Raw genomic sequence first — 18,289 nt, 5'->3', positions numbered from 1 at the left:
CAAGTTTCTGAGTCCCAGGTATTTAGTTCTTTAAGGTCCTCCTTCTGCTGAATCTTCACATCCAACCAGTAGCAGTCCAAGAGGCTTTGTGTGTTCAAATGTGTGGGCTGACTCTACAGCAGCGTTGGTCCTATAGAACTTACTCTGATGATGGAAATGTTCTATAAAATCGTGTCATCCAATACAGTCGCCAACAACCATATGTGACTACTGAACACTTGAAATGCCACACTAACTAGTGTGACTGATAAACTGAATTCTTTATTTTAATAAACGTAAAAGGCACAAATGGAGAGTGGCAACCATATTGAACAGTACAATTCTAAAGCATCCAAGGCTTTGAGTAACATGACAACTTTTCGATAGGTACTTTTATAAACCAAAGAGGCACTCAATAAATACTTGGTAGCAACCTGCCATTGATAACTTCTATCCGTTGTTCCTTCTAGCTCTTCTCAAGTAAAAATAAAAACAAAACTAAAATAGCAACAATAAACACTCCACATTAGGTGAACACTGATCTCCCTTGAAAAAAACTAGTAATTTTTAATAGCTCGGAGTGGCATAGTCCAAGATAAAAAAGAAACTAACACCAGCAAAACAAAGAATTAGAAATAAGCATACTAGAAGTTATTTATGTTTAATGCTTAAAAGTCTGAATGCACAAACAATCTACCATTATAGAAGTACTGGTGGTCAATACAATGCATTAGAACTATGTACAATGCACAGTTTAGTATCAAAATCTTTCTACACTGTAGAGTTTTACGAAACTGTTAATGACATCAAACACTAAGCACTTAAGACACCATTGTTTTTTCTGCTACCACATTAGGAACGTCAATGGACAGTCCATTTCAACTTGCAGCATCCATCCATTTCTAGTATGAAATTAAGGAATTTTCTACTTACACAATAAAGTTTATCTACACGGTTCTCTTGATTCTGATCCATAGCAGCAAAGGCACTGTACATCAGCAGATCCACAGACTTAAAAGATTTTTAAAGCATTCAAACAAAAAATAATAAAAAAAAAGGGAGTCACATATCATAGTTTAACAGCAACAACAACAACATAAAAGATAACACAATGTTTCTGGCACAATGGCACAGCCTGTGTCCATTTTAGGGACATCCAACTAAGACATGGAAAGAACCGGAGGTAAAGAAAGGAAGTCCTCATCCCAGGTGAGAGTCCATTCTTTCTGGTTTGCAGAGGGAGGTCCTTGCAAATCCTCCACTGTTGTCCTTGTTTTGTAAAAGACTTGACTTGCACAGCAGGAGGAATCTGTGCGGTTTCCAAAGAACATGCCAAAAAATAGCCCATAATCTCTCCTAATGACAAAACTGCCCAAAGATAAACATCTCCCTTTGCAAAGAAACGTGGCAAAAATATCCAGAAGGGATTAAGTTCTCTCTTTGAGGCCAAATTTGATTTGTTCATATGTCTATACTACAATAAAAAAAGAATTAAAAAACATTACAAAGACACTTATCAACAAGTCAAAAAGAAAAAAAAAAGAAAAAGAAAAGTCCAATTACTTTTATCGAATATAATCTAAAGCTATAGATATATTGGTTAAAGTCGTCCAAATAGACTCAAATGAATATGACGTGGCCTGTCATAATTGTTCAAACTTCCGAACATCTTAAAAATAAGTAGAAAACAAAAACAAAATCTAACACAGCAACATATTGCTTCCATATGTAATTATACATTTCACATCTCTATACAGTCATTAGTCTACATTTAGTGACATTTTTAATCAATTATTTTAAACTTTCCTATCCCCACCTTTGCCAAAAAAAGGGGGGGAGGGGTATCAAATACAACGCTTCCTCATTATCAATGCAGGAGCAGATAGCTTTATTTAGTCGGTCATTGTTAGAAAGCCTTCTTTAAACAAAATAAATATATTACAGATATAATACATAATTAAAGATTCCGTTCACTGTTAAGTATGGTTATTCCATGTTCTTCCAAGTAGATAACTGAAGATTTGGTATCACAGGTTCTTAATGAGTATTCACAATTCAATAGCAAGGAGGAAGTGAGGGGAAGGAAAGGGATTAAACACCACAACTGCAATGAGTATTTGAAATCCTTGGTTTTAGATGCGGGAGGCTGGGGGGAGGTGATAGAACAAAGTGCTACAAGGAGAAGGAGTCCAGTTAGCATGAAGATTTGTCCTTAATAAATAACTTCATAAACCGTGGCCTTCTTATCCCCAGAGCCAGTGACAATGTATTTGTCATCCACAGAGATGTCACAGCTGAGCACCGATGAGGATTCTTTGGACTAGGATAAAAACATATGAACACAAATGTTAAGTACTGAAAGACAAAGCCATGAATACTGAGAGGCAGGACTGGAGGACTTGGGGCAAAAAGAAGCATGACATGTTCCATTGACCAAATAGGAGTCCAAGTGAGGAAAGGCGATCTTGGCACTTCTTTAAAGTGTATGAGCAGGTGCCTTCCTCGGGACACCTCACCAAGTTAGTCTGCAGCCTCTTGCACCAGGGACTTCAGGTGCCAGGCATGTCAGTAGTATGAGAACCTCTGCTGATGAAGCAAGACCGTATTTAAAATCCTATTCTCTAGGTAGTTAAGAGGCACGTATTCTTAATATGAAAACCTTGAACTTCACTCAGATGTCTTGGATTTAGGTGGAGCTGCGAGACACCAGACAAGTCACTAAACCTGTCAGAGCCTCGGTTTCCTTACAAAGGCAAACAGATAAAGACATCTAACCTGACTGCCCCCTCTAGAGGGTTGCCGTTCGCGGTCAAGTGAGGTCATTAATACATGGGTGAGAGCAGCGGAAGCTACATTTTTGACAGGGAATGGAAAAATATTTCTAAAATAAAGCCTAATTTTACCCTGTGTGAAAACAGAACACAAATATGCTAGTGGGGAGGGGTTCAATAGTTAGAAAGAAAAGTGTACTGTACTTCGAGCCCTGGATACCTTGTTCAACTGCACTAACTACAAAGAGTTCGCGGTTAACTTTTAACTGAATTATGCTAACAAACTAACAAACATACACACACAACATACAAACAAACAAAAAACCCAAGGATTTTAACTAGGACTCTGAACACTTAAAAAAATGAATGTTTGACATGCAGCTGCTAACCTACTACCAGTGTTTCTCAAACTTTTTTGACTGTAACCAATCTGAATATATTTTAATTTACAATCCAGTATATACCTAAGATATAATACTTATACTGACTACAAAAGATGGACTATAATATTTTTATTTTTCTCAAAGGTTCTAGTTGGGACCATCTAAAAGGCTGTGACTCACAATACACAAACCCCACTATATTATAAATTTCGTGACAGTAAGAATCAGGTATTTTTGTCCTTTTTTGTATCTTACACAGTATTTTCACTCAAAATATGTATTTTTGGATTCAACTGAATTATAATCTACTCTGTGACTTAATATCACTTGGTCAAGAAAACTGTAGATGTTACATTATGTGACGTTAGTCCTAAAAAAAGAACAACACCTAAAAAATAACATCCTACATACAGAAGATTAAAATGACAAGTCTTTTTTAACTCGCCTAGGAAATTCTCCCATACTATTATGAGAGAGAGGACAGAGACTGTGTGTGTATATCATATCTACAATCTGGTTCTCCTACAAATAATTTCACAAACTACACCAAGTACCACTGAGCTAATAAGAAGAATAGAAGTTTATAAAATTAATCAAGATTTATTGAACTTTTCCATAACACTCATCTTTGGAAATAACAATACTACGAATACTATTCAGCAAAATGCTCAAATTTTAAGTATAAAAATTTAAAATAGGCAATGCAAAAAAAAAAAAAAAAAAAAATCACAGAGACATCAAACGTCTATCTACTCCAGCGTATAAAAAGGCACTGAGGGATGCGAGCTGGTTAGTGCAGCGGGCACATCTTGGCTCTGGGCTGAAAGAGGACTGGAGAAGATCCCCAGCTCCACAGCTGTGGCTGTGACGTTAGCCTCCCTCAGGCACAGTTTTCTTCTCTGTGAAATGGGAATACTAGCTCCTATCTCCTAGATGCTTACGTGTATTAATAATCTGAGAGAAAGCACCGAGAGAGTTTTGTTAAACAAGTACCACACAGTGAGCACACGGTAAGTGAAGCTACTAAACAAGGTAAGTGTTACCTGGAAAATACTGGCCCCATAAGGTGTTCTCCAGGCATTCAGAAGGTTGTCCTTTCCAGTGCTTACAAACCATTTGCCTACAGGAAGAAGGTTTCAAAAAAAGCAATGTTCGTTGTACTTTGTCAGATACCCGAGATTTGCTTTCCAGAGTATCAAGCTATTCACAGAAATCTCATCAAATTTACAACAAACAAGAGTTTCAAAATAAAGCCCATTCTCCTAGGCTTAATGTGTCATTTATACTTATGAGAAGGGCAAAGTGGGTAATGAAAAAAATTACATGGCATTAGGGAAGTGGGCATGCATAAAGAAGTAATGTTATTTGGAAGAGGGACATGTTAATGAGCTAAAGGACCTAACTTCAAATGAATTAGCAGAAGGGTGGAAGGAAGGGATGATTCAGGGTGAGAGAAAATGGACGAGAGGAACTGCTTACCACAATGGGCAAACTTGAGCGACAGCACACAGCTCTCATGAAGATGCAGCTGGTATTTATCTGGCTTGGTGACATGGAGGACTTCCACGTTACTGTTCTCCATCCCCACTGCGAGCCACTCTCCGGTTGGGCAGTAGCCCAAAGAGAAGATCTAGAATTAAAACAGCGGCAGTGATGGTGACTACAGGGGACACGCTTCCTTTACCTGGGAGGTACTGTTTCTTCTGGGAGACTACTTAGATTATGAAGGAAATCAAGATAATTGGAATTGTACAGGAAGAAATCAAAGTCAAATACATGGGTGATCCCAAAGTAATGAGACAGATCTCCACAGTGTAATTTACTAATCAGTTATGTAAAATTCAAATATGTGCAGATGGACTTTTAAATAAAAACCTGCTAAAAGCTTATAATAAATGAGATTTTTAATCCTTTAATAAAATATATACTATTGTATTTTGACAGAAAACAATGAAATTTTCAGCTATCTGATCGAGGTAAAAGTGACTTCATCACGTGGTAAGGGAATCACTCCTTAAGTACACCACGTATTTCCCAAAACCATGTCTCCTGAACTGTCACCGGCACGGGGCTGCACCTGGGAGGTGAAGTCGTGCTGCTGCAGCTGCCGCCCTTCGCGCAGGTCCCAGGACCTGACCGTGTTGTCCAAGCCGCCCGTCCAGAGCTTGGTGCCATCGTTAGAAATGTCAATACAGCTGGCCCCATCTGTGTGGCCCTGGAATTGCCTGAAAATGTCAAAATGGAGGTAAAAGTCTTTAAAATCAGTTTTTAGGTGAATTCACTCTAGAATGGCTCAGCAATCAATTTCATTGAAGGCCTTATTTGTAGATTTCATTTTGTTGTATTATGTTTTCTAAGTATTCAAAGTAATTAGAAAGCATATACGTAGAGAGATTAAAGTTTAACTGAGATGCTGAATTTTCTGCACTTTTTATTTTTGAACACTAGAAGTATTTAAAATGACTCTTATGCTAAAACACTATGTAACTGATGGGAAAAAAATCTCCAACTGAAATGAACAAAATAAAACACACAGCAACATGTATATGAACTAATCAAAGATGTATTCTGAGACCTATTTTATCACTGTGATATGAAGGAGAGAATTTAAGGAGTATTTCCTGTCTACAAAGCTATGGGGCTGGGCACAGGGAGGAGAAGCCACTCTGTTGCAGGGAGCAACAATGCAACTGCAGGTGGCTGTGCAAGACCAGAAGGCCACGCTCTCAGGAAAGGCACATGGCACGGACAGAACCTGAGGGTGACTCAGCAGCACCAGGAGCTGGTAAACTGTGCAAAAGACACTGAGGGGAAGAAGGGATTAGAAGTAGTTCCTCGTAACAGCCTTACTCAAGAGGAATGAAAGTTTTGTTTTTGGACTCATATACAGAGCTCAGTCCTGCAAAATATCTTACGGACAGGCAAGGCAGTAGAGTCCTTTTCTCCTTGCACATTCCTTCTGACTTGTAGCTACACTTGATTACAACCTTCTCACACCATTTAGCGGATCACACCTCTTGTTTCCTGCTCTCAGGTGCTGACATCTGGAGACTTGCTTCAGGGCTTTACCTATCAACACCAATCCTACACAATCTCATTTCTAAACAGACATCATAGTTATGTCTATCCATCCTTAAAGGCGGGACTGTAGACAATCCAGACCTTTTCAGGGTGAAGAGCACCGAACACAATCCTGGGTCCATGGTAGGTGCTCAATAATCGTTTGTTGAAGGAATGAATGTGTCAGGTACATACAGTACCAAGAATAGCCGCACGTACTATTAAACCTCTCAGTGAGTGTCTGTGGACAATGGCAGTGTGTTAGCAAGCACAGATGGCAAATTATAGGTGTTTAATGAGCTCATGAGGTCATGGGAACCTCATGTACATTAATTATGTAAAAGTGACCTCAGTTTTTTAAAACCTGAATTGGTGATGCTCAGTATAAAGTCAAAAAAGAAAAAAAAAAAAAAACACAGAGAGAGAGAGAAGAAAAAGAAAATTACCCCCTCATTTAATAAAATTCAAATAATGCAGAAAACAAGATTTTACATTAATAATTTGTTTCTGGTATCTTGAAATGAGCCTGTTCTTAACAATTTTTTAGTAAGTTAAGCATATTTCATCTTTCAGACATACACACACACACACACACATCTCTGGCACACGTGGTAAAACCAGCTCTTCCTCTCGCCCTGGTGAGCAGCCTGCTGACCCACCTCACCAGCGTCTGGTTATGCAGGTCCCACACGGCAATGTTGCCGTCGCTGCAGCAGGAGAAGCAGACCTTGGAGTCGGGGCTGATAGCCAGGGCATAGCAGGCGGGGGCCGAGGACGTCAGCTCGGCCTTGATGCGCGGGGTGGGAGCGGCCAGGTCCCAAATGGACAGAGTGCTGGCTTCCCCTCCCACAATCAGGGTGCGACCATCAGGCAGCAATCGGCAGGAACGGATGTAGTTATCCCTGTTCTACAGAGACAAAAACCATCAAGAGATTACTCATGAGGAAAGAAAAACAGCATTAACACGAGAGCAGAAATCCATAAAAGTATTGTGTTCCCTCCTGGTTTTAATGAGCCATTTTTACTTATGACAATGATAAAGTAGATTAATGCTAGAAAATTACATGAAATTAGAGAAGTACTTAAACTTGATCTACAAAATTTAGTGCTAAGACATTTAATCTTACTTAGCACGTAAAGGCAAAGACCTAGACCCCCCTACCACCACCAAGTCAACCAGCTGCCTTAGCCACCTGGGCAGCCCCCGTAACGCGGGGATCGCCACGCGGGGGCGTGGTATGCTCCAACTGGCAGGGGAGGTCCTGCTACTGCTGCCCAAACTACCGGGGGGTTCAGGAGACCTCATGGTCTCTTCCATCCACCCGGTCCTCCATTACCTGGCTCAAGGGCATCACGGGTTTTACTGATTAAGCAGCAGCACCAATTAGAGGCAGACAGGATCAGAGAGTGCTAAGTGACAGAAAGAAACAATTTCCTCCCAGTTCATGAGGTTATGTTTTGGACTCTGTGTACATTTGTTATGTTAAACTGACCTAGCTTCGGGCTGCAGCAAAAATCCTACTGCTGGTCTAAGAAAGAAGATCAAACGGAAATTTCCTAAATAACTCAAAAACAGATAGCCATGAAGCAGCTCAGGGGGTGTCTAGTGTTTGCCATGTGAAGTATCAAGTTACTCTTGTCCCCGTGACTAGTTATGATATTTAGGTGACCTCTCACAGAAACCACTGTGGGCTCTTAAGTTTTCTTCCACTCCTTTATCAGATGGGAAAACAAGTGGTTTGCCTGTTCCCACGCGCTGGGCAAGCTGAAAACTGTCCTGGTGCACATGCCTCGTGAAGAACGGGATAATTCCACCTTGAGGAACTGAAAGAAGACACGCCTCCTTGTCAGCACTCTAAATCTCCAAGTGAAAGACCACAAACCGCTGAAAACAACTACCCACTTGGGATCAATACTGCGTGTTGCTCGTCTATCCAGGTCTCTTACCATCCCATCCTATTTTTTGAATGAAGGTCTAAGCCCTGTCCATCCACATTTACTCACCAGACAGTCGAGCTGAGAGACAGGGCTCTTATTGCCGGGGTGGCTGATGTCCCAGACCTTGACGCAGCCCTTCCCTCCCGTGTACACGTGTCTCGTGGGGTTGCTGATGGTCACTGCACACACCACCTCCCCGTGGTTCAGGGTGTTGATCTGGCGAGCGTGCCGGGGGATGCCAGGTCCGATGAGGGCGTCGGGGGGGAAAGGGACAGGCTGCATCTGACCATCTGCAGTAACGTGGAAGGAGTATGCTCTAAGGCAGTAGAGAGGAGAAAAGATAGGAAGAAGGGAATGTGAAAAACATTACTTAACTGGTCAGCGTAATGAGATAAAACAAAAACATTCTCAGTGATACTTAAGATTTGCAAACAAGTCAAATGTGCCTAGTATAGTAGAAAGATCATAATTTTCAGTCATACAACTCCAAACAAACAAACAACCCAATTAAAAAATGGGCAGAGGACATGAAGAAACATTTTTCTAAAGAGGACATACAGATGGCAAACAGACACATAAAAATATGCTCAACTTCACTAATCATTAGAGAAATGCAAATAAAAACCACCTCACCTCAGTGAGATAGCACCTCACCCCAGTCAAAATGGCTATCATCAATAAATCAACAAACAACAAGTGTTGGCGAGGATGTGGAGAGAAGGGAACCCTTGTGCACTGTTAGTGGGACTGCAGACTGGTACAGCCACTATGGAGTTACTTCAAAAATCTGAAAATGGAACGACCTTATGACCCAGCAATTCCTCTCCTAGGTATCTATCCAGAGAAATCCAAAACTCTAATTTGAAAAAATTTATGCACCCCTATGTTTATTGCAGCACTATACACAATAGCCGAGGCATGGAAACAACCAAAATGCCCATCGGTAGATGACTGGATTAAGAAACTGTGGTACATTTATACAATGAAGTATTACACAGCCATAAAGAAGAAAGAAAGCTTATCATTTGCAACAATACGGATGGACCTAGAGAACATTATGTTAAGTGAAATAAGTTAGACAGAGAAAGACAAATACCATATGATCTCATTTATATGTAGAATCTACAGAAAAGAATAAATGAATGAACTAATCAGAAAGTTTGAGAGACACAGAAGAAAAACTAAGGATTTCTAGATGGGGGAGGTGGGGATAAAGGGGAAGGTTAAGGGATTAGAATGCATAATCGGTAACAAGATTGCCACGGGGATTTGAAAGTCAATTTGGGGAATGTAATCAATAGTGTTGTAAAGATTCTGTAGAATATCAATGGACACTTGTCTCATTAGGGAGACCACCTCAGGGATGATCTAGATGCCTGATCACTACACTGTACGCCTGAAGCTGAACAATAATGAATGCCAACTACAATTTTATACATATTTATATAGTTACAAGAAGTGGAGTACAGCATTAGGAATAGAGACAGTGGAAATGTAATGTCTGTATGCGATGTCAGAGGGGTAATAGATTGGAGAAGGGGAGTTATCACCGTGTGAGGGATATAAATGTTTATTAAAACAAACAAACAAACAAAAAACTGAAAGACCAGCATTCTAGGACACCCCTCTGCCCTGGGCAAAAATGAGATGGTCCAGAGGGTAAGGGGGGTGGGGGTGGGAGATGAGGGTACGGGGGATCAAATATATGGTGATGGAAGGAGAACTGACTCTGGGTGGTGAGCACACAATGGGATTTATAGATGATGTAATACAGAATTGTACACCTAAAATCTATGTAATTTCACTAACAATTGTCACCCCAATAAATTAAAAATGAGTAAACAATAAAAAATGAGATGGTCCGTCAGCTTTGTCAGAATGTAGCCTGCTATTACTAGTTAGTAAGTAAACAATAAATGTTGCAAAAATAAGTGAATTAAAAAAAAAATAAGTGAAAATAATTAAAAAATAAAAATCATTTCAGAAAAGCAGTGGATCATGAGACATTCTGCTCTGAAACCATTATAATAATCTAGAATTTAAATGAATGCTAAGTAGTCAAAAAAAAAAGAATCTGCTTTGTGCGTCACTAATATGATATCTTTCAAAGGCTATTCACCTAAAACCAATATTCGTTTAAATTTTTACTATCCTAATATTAATCATGGCTTTATTATGTATACTTTTTGGACTTGTTGGATGCACAGAATATTAATAAAGCTCAAAGATAAATAAAAAAAAATGTCAGAGTCACAGATCTATGATGAAATTTCAGGTCAACTCTTCACTAGCCACTGTGTGACATCAGTAGTTACTTAGCCTCTCAGAACCTTTAAAATGGAGAGAACGCTACCTATACTTCACGAAGAACTAAAACAGCCAATGTTCAGTATGGTACCTACTTCTGCAGGGCACTCTGCAAATTTGCACTGCCTTCTACTTTGGGTGATTCAGAGGCCTGTGATGAGACTTTTGCCTAGAGATCACGCCAATAAATGCCTTACTAATAGAGATCAATAAGCCAAAATCACTAAGCTTTAAGGAGTCTCCAGGTCTAGATGGTGAAATGGCTGATGTGAGACACACACACACACACACACACACACACACACACACACACACACACACAGTCCTATGAGACTTGACAAAACAAATTCTAAATGGAAGCTGAACCTGAAAAAGTATCCCATGTGACTCCCAAAGACCCACCTGTGAGTACCTATCAGCAGCTCCATCTCCAACTCATTTCCAGGGAAAACCCCCCAGTTGTGAAGCATTTGGTTCCAAATGAAACTTAAATTAGAGCATCTCCCTTAACAGACATCTCTATTCTTAGGGCACTGAAGTCAGGGAGGGGACAACGAGTGAGGCTTTTATGAGACATCTGGAGGCAGGAGATGTTAGCGGTATGTGGGAGGGAGCAGGGCCTGTCCTGAGGGTATCACAGGCATAGCCCATTTGGAAATGATGTCATTCTGCTTTGGCATGGAGCTTTGGAATGTGCTCTGTTTATGGAAGAAGTTTACAGAAGACATACCAAAGGAAAGCATTTGTGGGTACACAAAGGATAGGAGCTTGGGCCAAGCTGCAGAGAAGTTTTAGAATCAAATTACAGCAGTTTATGGTTACTTAATGCAAAAATCTACAGGCTACTCACATTCATCAAAATTCAGCCCATTACTGATTGAGGAGCTCCATGAAAGATGAAGCAAGCACATGGCTCTGAGAGAGGTAGGCACCAGACAATGAGGGCTTTCTCTTTCTCTGTGGACTACACAGAAACACTCAGAACTGGGTTGTAAGAGAAAAGCAGTATGTCAGAGGTGGGAAGCTAGGAAGACAACAGATGTAAAGTATTTCTTTGGTCAAATCAATAGATTTGGACGGACATTAGACGTGGGACCTGAGAGAGTGGTACTGAGGACGACTATAAGGTTTGGACCCCAAGTGACTAGGTAGACTGCAGTCCATTAGAAGGTGACAGGTAAGCATAACCGAAGTGTACACATGTCAGGAGGTAAACAGTTTGGTTTTCTTCAACTTGAGGGCATGGGGAACCCAAGAGCACATCCAGAAGTTAAGCACTGTGATTCAGGAGAGAAGTCAGGTTAGACAGATCAAGGTCTGGTCATCCACAAAGAAGTGATAGTAGAAGCTAAAAAGAAGAAAGAATAATCCTGGAGCAGAGCACACCATGAGTACAACAGATGCAGAAACTAACAGAATGCTTACATTTAAGGAACCTCTAGCAAGAACAGTCAGGGAGGTTGATAACCAGGAAGAGAGGATAAAGTGGAAAGGGGAAGTGGGGGAGGGATGGGAAATGAAAGGGGGAGGAGGGAAGATGGTTAATTACATAACAACTTACTAAGAGATTCATTCATTCAACACACATTCCCTGAGTACCCCTGAGTACCATGCTTGAGGGTACAACAGGACTGAGGATAGAACAGAAAGAAAAAACCCACATACCACCTGTTCTCCTGACGTCATAGGCTACGGGGGAGGGCGGGGAACAGGTGGGAGGAGAAGCAGATTCATTAGTGAGATATTCACATAAATATTAAAAAATGTCAGCTAGCCTATGCTATGAACAGGGCTCGTGCCATGGTTCTCTGGGATTTTGACAGAGTGAGAAAGACAGGAAAAATGGCAATGGTGCTGCGAGATGAAGAAAGGGCATTAACTTCCTAGGTAAAGTAAGAGAGACGGCATGAGGAGGATGAGTACGGCAAACTGAAGGCCAGAGTCATATAAAATGCTTGTTACCATTTAGTCGGAAAGTGTTTATTAAATGCCTAATACGAGCCAGGTACTATCAGGTGCTGTGGACTCAGAGGTGAGTAAGAGAGGCAGAGTCCCTACCCTCCAAAGCATACATCCTACAAGGGAAAACATACAACAGATGCAGAATAATAAGTAACTTCAATGGTGGTTAAGTGCTGCCTCTCTCTTACACTCACTCTCACTTTTTATTTTCAGATAAACGAGACTAAAGATGCACAGAGAGGCATGAGGTGGCGTATGAGCTGACACCTGAGGGACAGGGGCCTTGCACATCTGCCAGGGAGAGGAGGAGCAAATGCAAAGGCCTTGAAGCAGACCCATGGGAGAGGCCCGAGTGCACTGAGGGGAGGACGACAGGCAGAAGAGAGGCAGGGGGCTGGTAAAAGAGCCTTGCAGGTGGTGATGAGGAGAGTGATGTTATTCTGAGTAGAATGGGAAGTCACTGAAGACATTTCTGCAGTGGAGTGACATGATTCAGTTAATGTTTTAAAGGATCATTCTGGTTGCTGGGTGAAGAGTGGATTGTAGGTGGCAGAATGAAAGAAGGAAAACTAGTCGGGGGGTTAGGGCAGTAATCTAAGGGAGAAGCCTGTAGCTGGGGCTTGGGAGACTGTGAGAGAACTGGGAACAGATCTGCAACTGAAACAATCAATCTGGCAAGGGGGAGGTAGAGGCAGCTATATTGGGTGGGACATTCGGATTTCTAAGGTGACCCAGTGAGGGATGATGACAAGGTCTTCTTTGTGAGTCTGTAAGAAGATAAAGTTGAGAAGGGCACAGGTTCACTAGAGATGATGCGGTCCAAGTCCCAAGACAAAATTATTGGAAGGCTGACCTTGTGAAACCAGAGGTACCCAGGGTGATAGCAGGCTCTGAGGGGAGGAAGACCCTAAGCCAGTGTCAATTTTTTAATAAATTGGGGAAATTCCTCCAACAAGGTAGAGGAACAGGTACAGTCCAATGGCATAAGCCTGAAAGGTGCTTTTCATAAAAAGGTAGAGTTCAGTTCTACAAGGCACTGGAGAAGTGGGGGTTAGGGGGAGACAGTCTTTATCATCCCATCACTGAGGATTGTGGGTGTGAAACAAATGAAAGGGCACTCTTTAGAGGGCTGCAGGTGGAGGGGTCCCCTCAAGAGAGAGCCAGGTGTCAGCTCAGGCAAGGAAGGGAAGTAGGAATGCTTATGGAGAAGGCTGAGATTCTGAGGGATGATGACCAAGAAAAAGGCTAATTGTATTAGCAATTAAGAGGTTATGAAGACTAAATTTTAAAGGAAGGGAAAGAAAGGTTATTTCAAGTTTAGATGGTGTTATACATTCTTAATGATAATTTACTTGAAAAGACATCCTTTCTCTCCTCTCTATAATCACTAATGGTTTTTAAAGGGCCTAATAGTTCAGAAACCAGACACATAATTTCGTTCGAGGTTTTCAATAGGACATTCTTCAACTCAACCACAACCACCACTCTGTGAACACCTACTATGTTCCTGGAACTCCCTTATTAAGAATTTCAAGTGCTTACTTACATTAAGGACATAATGTGGCCCTGTTTGCTGCAAGTATATGTAAGATACTCAAGACTGGAAAAAGTACAGCTAGCACATACTTATTGTCAGATGTCAACAAACTCTTTGATGTGTACACAGCAAAAAGGATTGGAATGAGCAAAGTCAACCTTTCTAGCAATCAAAGAAACCCAGGCTTGAATTTAAAGAACTATTCTTTTTCTATCCAATTAAATGCATCAATAAGTATCTCCTATCCACATACTCTGTTATGTGTCAGGCTAAGGATACAAAATCAGGTAAGGCACTGGCCTTGCCCACAAATAACTTCTCGTGTAGGAAGTGTGATGAGAAACATACAGAAGTGACGATTTTTCCAGGGGGAAGATGCAAAGCATAAAGTTTTGTGGTGGTTCAAAAAGCTTATGCCTCATGAGAGACACGGTCCTCGAGATGGATTTTACACGATGGAAGGATTTCACCAAGGAGGGAGGAAGACGGAAAAATGATTCCAGGGGGTGGGACTAGCAGAGAACAAGGGCTCTCTAAAAGAATGAGGTGAAATGATGTGGGTAATTTCTCAATAGGTTTTAATTCAGGGATTCATTTATTCAGAAATGACTCCATAGTCAGGGGTTGGAAAAGCTGGCCAAAGCATATCTGGAAAACACACGCACACACCTCAATATAATGCTACAAAAGGGAGGGCTTTAAATGCCAGCCTAAGAACTTCACAAACAGAATTTAATTTTTTCTGTGGGGAGAAGGGGTGGGATATTATTGGAGCAAAGCCATGCATAAAATAAATTTGGTAAAAAGGAGTATGAGTAATAGGAGGAATAAAAGACAGTTATTTAAATGATCTAGATAAGAGGCAATGGGGTACCTGAATTAGGCAAAGGGAAGGTTAACAAGCCAGATATAGAATTCTGTAGGACTCAACTTACGAGAAGTGAGGAAGGAGCCAATAATAACTGAGTTTCCGATTTCAGGAAAAAAGAAACAATACTAGTAGTTACTGAAAAATGGGCAAATAGGAAGGAAGATGTAGTGTGGGGAAGGATTTTGTGACTACTATTGAACTGGAATATGAAGTGGAAGTAATATATACTTCAAGATGCCTAGCTGAGATGTCCAGCAAATAACTAGAAACACAAGGCTCGAGGGAGAGGGTACGGGGAAGCCAGAGCAATACAGTGACCTGCCACACGCGCACGCACACACAGAGGTACAGCTACTAAGTTCTAAGAGTGGCTCTCTAAGGGAGAGGGTGAAGACAGAGGGAGTTTGGAATTTCTGATAGAACTATACTTCAAACAATCAAGGCATCTGCAAATTGTTCTTTTTAAAACATGCACATTGAAGTCACTTTATTTGGCTCATCACCTTTTGTTGAAAATCCAGCTTAAAGAAAGTCCTTGGCCTTTCCTCCTCCATTTTATTTACCCTCTCTAAGAGGCCAAATTCTGTAACACTACCCATATCTTTCTCATACTTTGCAAAATCTTCTCCAAGTTTTTAATGTCTAACAAGACTGAACTAGATTTTGAGTTCACAATTAAAAGTCTGGTTATCACACTTTTTAAAGCATGATAGAAAATTAAGTTCTAAGCAGCATATGAACCCACTAGTAGGTTAGCCAGTCAAAAAATACTGTTGAGGGTTTTCTTATGTCAAGCATTCTTCCTATTTTGAATAATCTTGCTTTATAAAAACAAATAAATACAACAGAGAAAGATTTCTAAACTGTGAGCAGCCTAAAACCCATAAACCTGAGGTCTTACGTTATGGCTGTATTCATATGCCATAGCCTATAATACAATGAGTATCATGATTTTAATCGAATAGTTTCATACTATTTATAGAGGCCTCATTTAAGTAGCAGGTGAGGAAGAAAGTCCAATTTTGGCTTATGTTGAAATTAAACCATGTTGTCATTCTAATTACAGTGAGCGGAACCTTTGCTAATTCACCAGAACAGACAAGAGGGCCCAATGTGAATTATCAAATAAATGTATTTTATTCATTACTTTGGAACATGCATTTAATTATAACTTTTGATACTATCTAGCAATTCATTATGTAAAAATAATTAGGACAGAGATGCTCAACTCTTAGGTCTTTCTGGAGCAAGGCAGTTACTTTGTGCGTGCATGTGGTGGGGGAGACCTTAAGATGATTTATTATGTTTTATGTTCTAGCACAAAAAATAGTTTTTATGTTGAAATATATGCACAACATAAAGTTTCACAATTCTGTATAATCTGAAGAACCACATAATCATTATAATCATGTCTTCTGTAAAAATCTATAATGAAAGTATATCACTTCTATATGTGTAAATTAATGTGAATTTATATGTCTTGAGGCCCTGTTATATAAAGACATAACAGTAACAGGAACATGGAGTCTAATTTATTACATCTAATCTTCTTGGGGCATTTCTGCCCCCTACAATACATTCAATTGTATAAGAGGCTGAAAAACTGATAAAACACCAGGGCAAACTGAACAGAAAATAATGCTATAGTTGACTGAATAGCCACCGTGTACTAAACATATAACATATTGTCTTATTTTATCCGCACACCTTCTTGTCAGGAAGTGCCAGCCCAGGTTTACAGATAAGCAGACTGAAGCTCACAAAGTTAAGAAACTGCAGTCACTCTCTTTCTAGTTGTCAACTGGCAGAGTCAGAATCAAACTTGGATCTGTCTCACTCCAAAACCCATATTCTGTGGACGACACCACACTCTTTGGGATTCCTGGTGTCATTTGTCACCTGCATTAGGTGTGACTCTATCATTCTCAGAAACAAAAATTCCCAGCTATCCTCCAACCCTCCCAAAAGTATCTCAAAATGTTTATAATGCTTAGAGTCAATAGGGGAAAGGAAGGGCGCTCAGCTCAAAGCTCGGAAGCACCACCTGAATGAGACCAGCTGTGATTCTACAGTGGTTCAATTGGCCCAAACTCCCAAACCAAGGCTATCACTGCTTCTTTAAGTACACCTAACACAGGTTCACGTCTTGTGGCCTCTGGGCAGCAGCTGAGGTGAGAAGCACTACCTCATCTGCCTTGGTGGTTATACGTAGCTGTGGCGCAACTGCTGACTCACTGAGGACCGTGCAGTACCTGAACATGGGGTGACGTCTCTTCCCTAAAGGAACCCCTCCATCCCCACAGCTTCCTACGGGACTTGCAGGTGTTTGAGTTATTTGATTAATCCTTTGATCTTGTTATTTATTCTTGCTTTAAATAAGACCAAACTTTCACCTTCACATACATCACACTTCTCAGTCAACAACACTTGTCAGTCAGTAAAAAACTATTTGCAGAACACACACAAGTACACAAAATTTTATGATAACTGATTATACCTTCAACTCTCAAGGAACTCAAAGACCCTAATTTGCCTGGCCTCCACTATTAATGAGTCAAATATTTACTAAGCAACTTGACTATGGAGGCAGCATTGTGTCTGATCCAACAGGGAAGTTTAGGGTAGTTTGTAGCGAAGGGAATTACAGAAGGAAGAACAAAGTTTGATGCCCCAGGTGGAAAGGGAAAGGTCAAGGTCAGGAATGATTAACACTGAGGGGCAGGAAACATCGAGAAAGAGGGCACACAGGAAACAAAAGGGTAACAACTACGTTCTGAGTGTATAGCAGTGAATAAACAAACAATGGGAGGTCAGAGAAGGGCAAGATTGGCACATATTTTCTCTCTTTCTGTCTCTCTCTCCCTCCGCCCCCCCCTTTCTTTTTTTCATTCAATAGGTACATATTGTGATCAACTATAAACCATTCTAGGCACTGGAGCTAATTCTATAACTGAAAAGCAAAGAATTCTTCTGCTCTGCTATCGTGGACCTTATATTCAAGGGGGGAGAGGCAGATAATGGCTAGAGACAAGTATGAGAAAGGCAAGGCCCAGAAAAGAACGGTGATGGGAAGAAAGGGAGAGAAGCATGCTACTTCAGATATGGCTGTCAGGGCAGAACACTTGTAAGGGACATCTTAGCAGAGACCTGAAGTGAGACAGCAGGCCACAGAAAAAGTGTGTAGGAAGAACCAGAAAAAGCAAATGCCCCAGGCAGGCAAGCTATTGAGAGAATGGGATTCAGCTGCTATTGAGGGTCCAGTTCAGAAAGCAGAGGGCAGGTGAGAAAGCACTAGAGATTGAGGAAACAGCATGTGTACGGCATATATAGTGACAGACTGGATGCCAATGTAAAAACCAATGAGAATAAAAATCACATTTGACTAATAAGTTGGGAGAATCTGCAGGGACGCTTCCCAAAAGAGAGGAGAGAGGAAGCAAGCTAGGATTTTTAAAGGAAAACCCAGTGTTATTTTACAGTA

The 18,289-nt window shown here is 40.7% G+C and overlaps 1 protein-coding gene across 9 annotated transcripts in view; it reads right to left on the bottom strand.

Annotated features, from left to right (window-relative positions):
- Positions 1–624: 624 nt before the first annotated feature.
- TLE4 (TLE family member 4, transcriptional corepressor) overlaps positions 625–18,289 on the bottom strand; it is a 142,402-nt gene continuing 124,737 nt past the window's right edge. For all 9 annotated transcript variants that reach the window (XM_081066080.1, XM_081066081.1, XM_081066084.1 and 6 more), the window contains 6 exons: positions 8,198–8,447; positions 6,853–7,100; positions 5,211–5,358; positions 4,613–4,763; positions 4,177–4,253; positions 625–2,299 (listed from right to left, as the gene is read on the bottom strand). In XM_081066080.1, the coding sequence (XP_080922206.1) occupies positions 2,192–2,299; positions 4,177–4,253; positions 4,613–4,763; positions 5,211–5,358; positions 6,853–7,100; positions 8,198–8,447 (982 nt within the window). In that variant the 3' untranslated portion in view covers positions 625–2,191. The remainder of the gene's footprint in view (positions 2,300–4,176; positions 4,254–4,612; positions 4,764–5,210; positions 5,359–6,852; positions 7,101–8,197; positions 8,448–18,289) is intronic.

The sequence above is a fragment of the Rhinolophus hipposideros genome (genome assembly GCF_964194185.1).
Source record: "Rhinolophus hipposideros genome assembly, chromosome: 11".
NCBI classification, from domain to species: domain Eukaryota; kingdom Metazoa; phylum Chordata; class Mammalia; order Chiroptera; family Rhinolophidae; genus Rhinolophus; species Rhinolophus hipposideros.
Note: the sequence above shows the minus strand (reverse complement) of the source record. Positions and strands in the feature narration are given on the sequence as shown.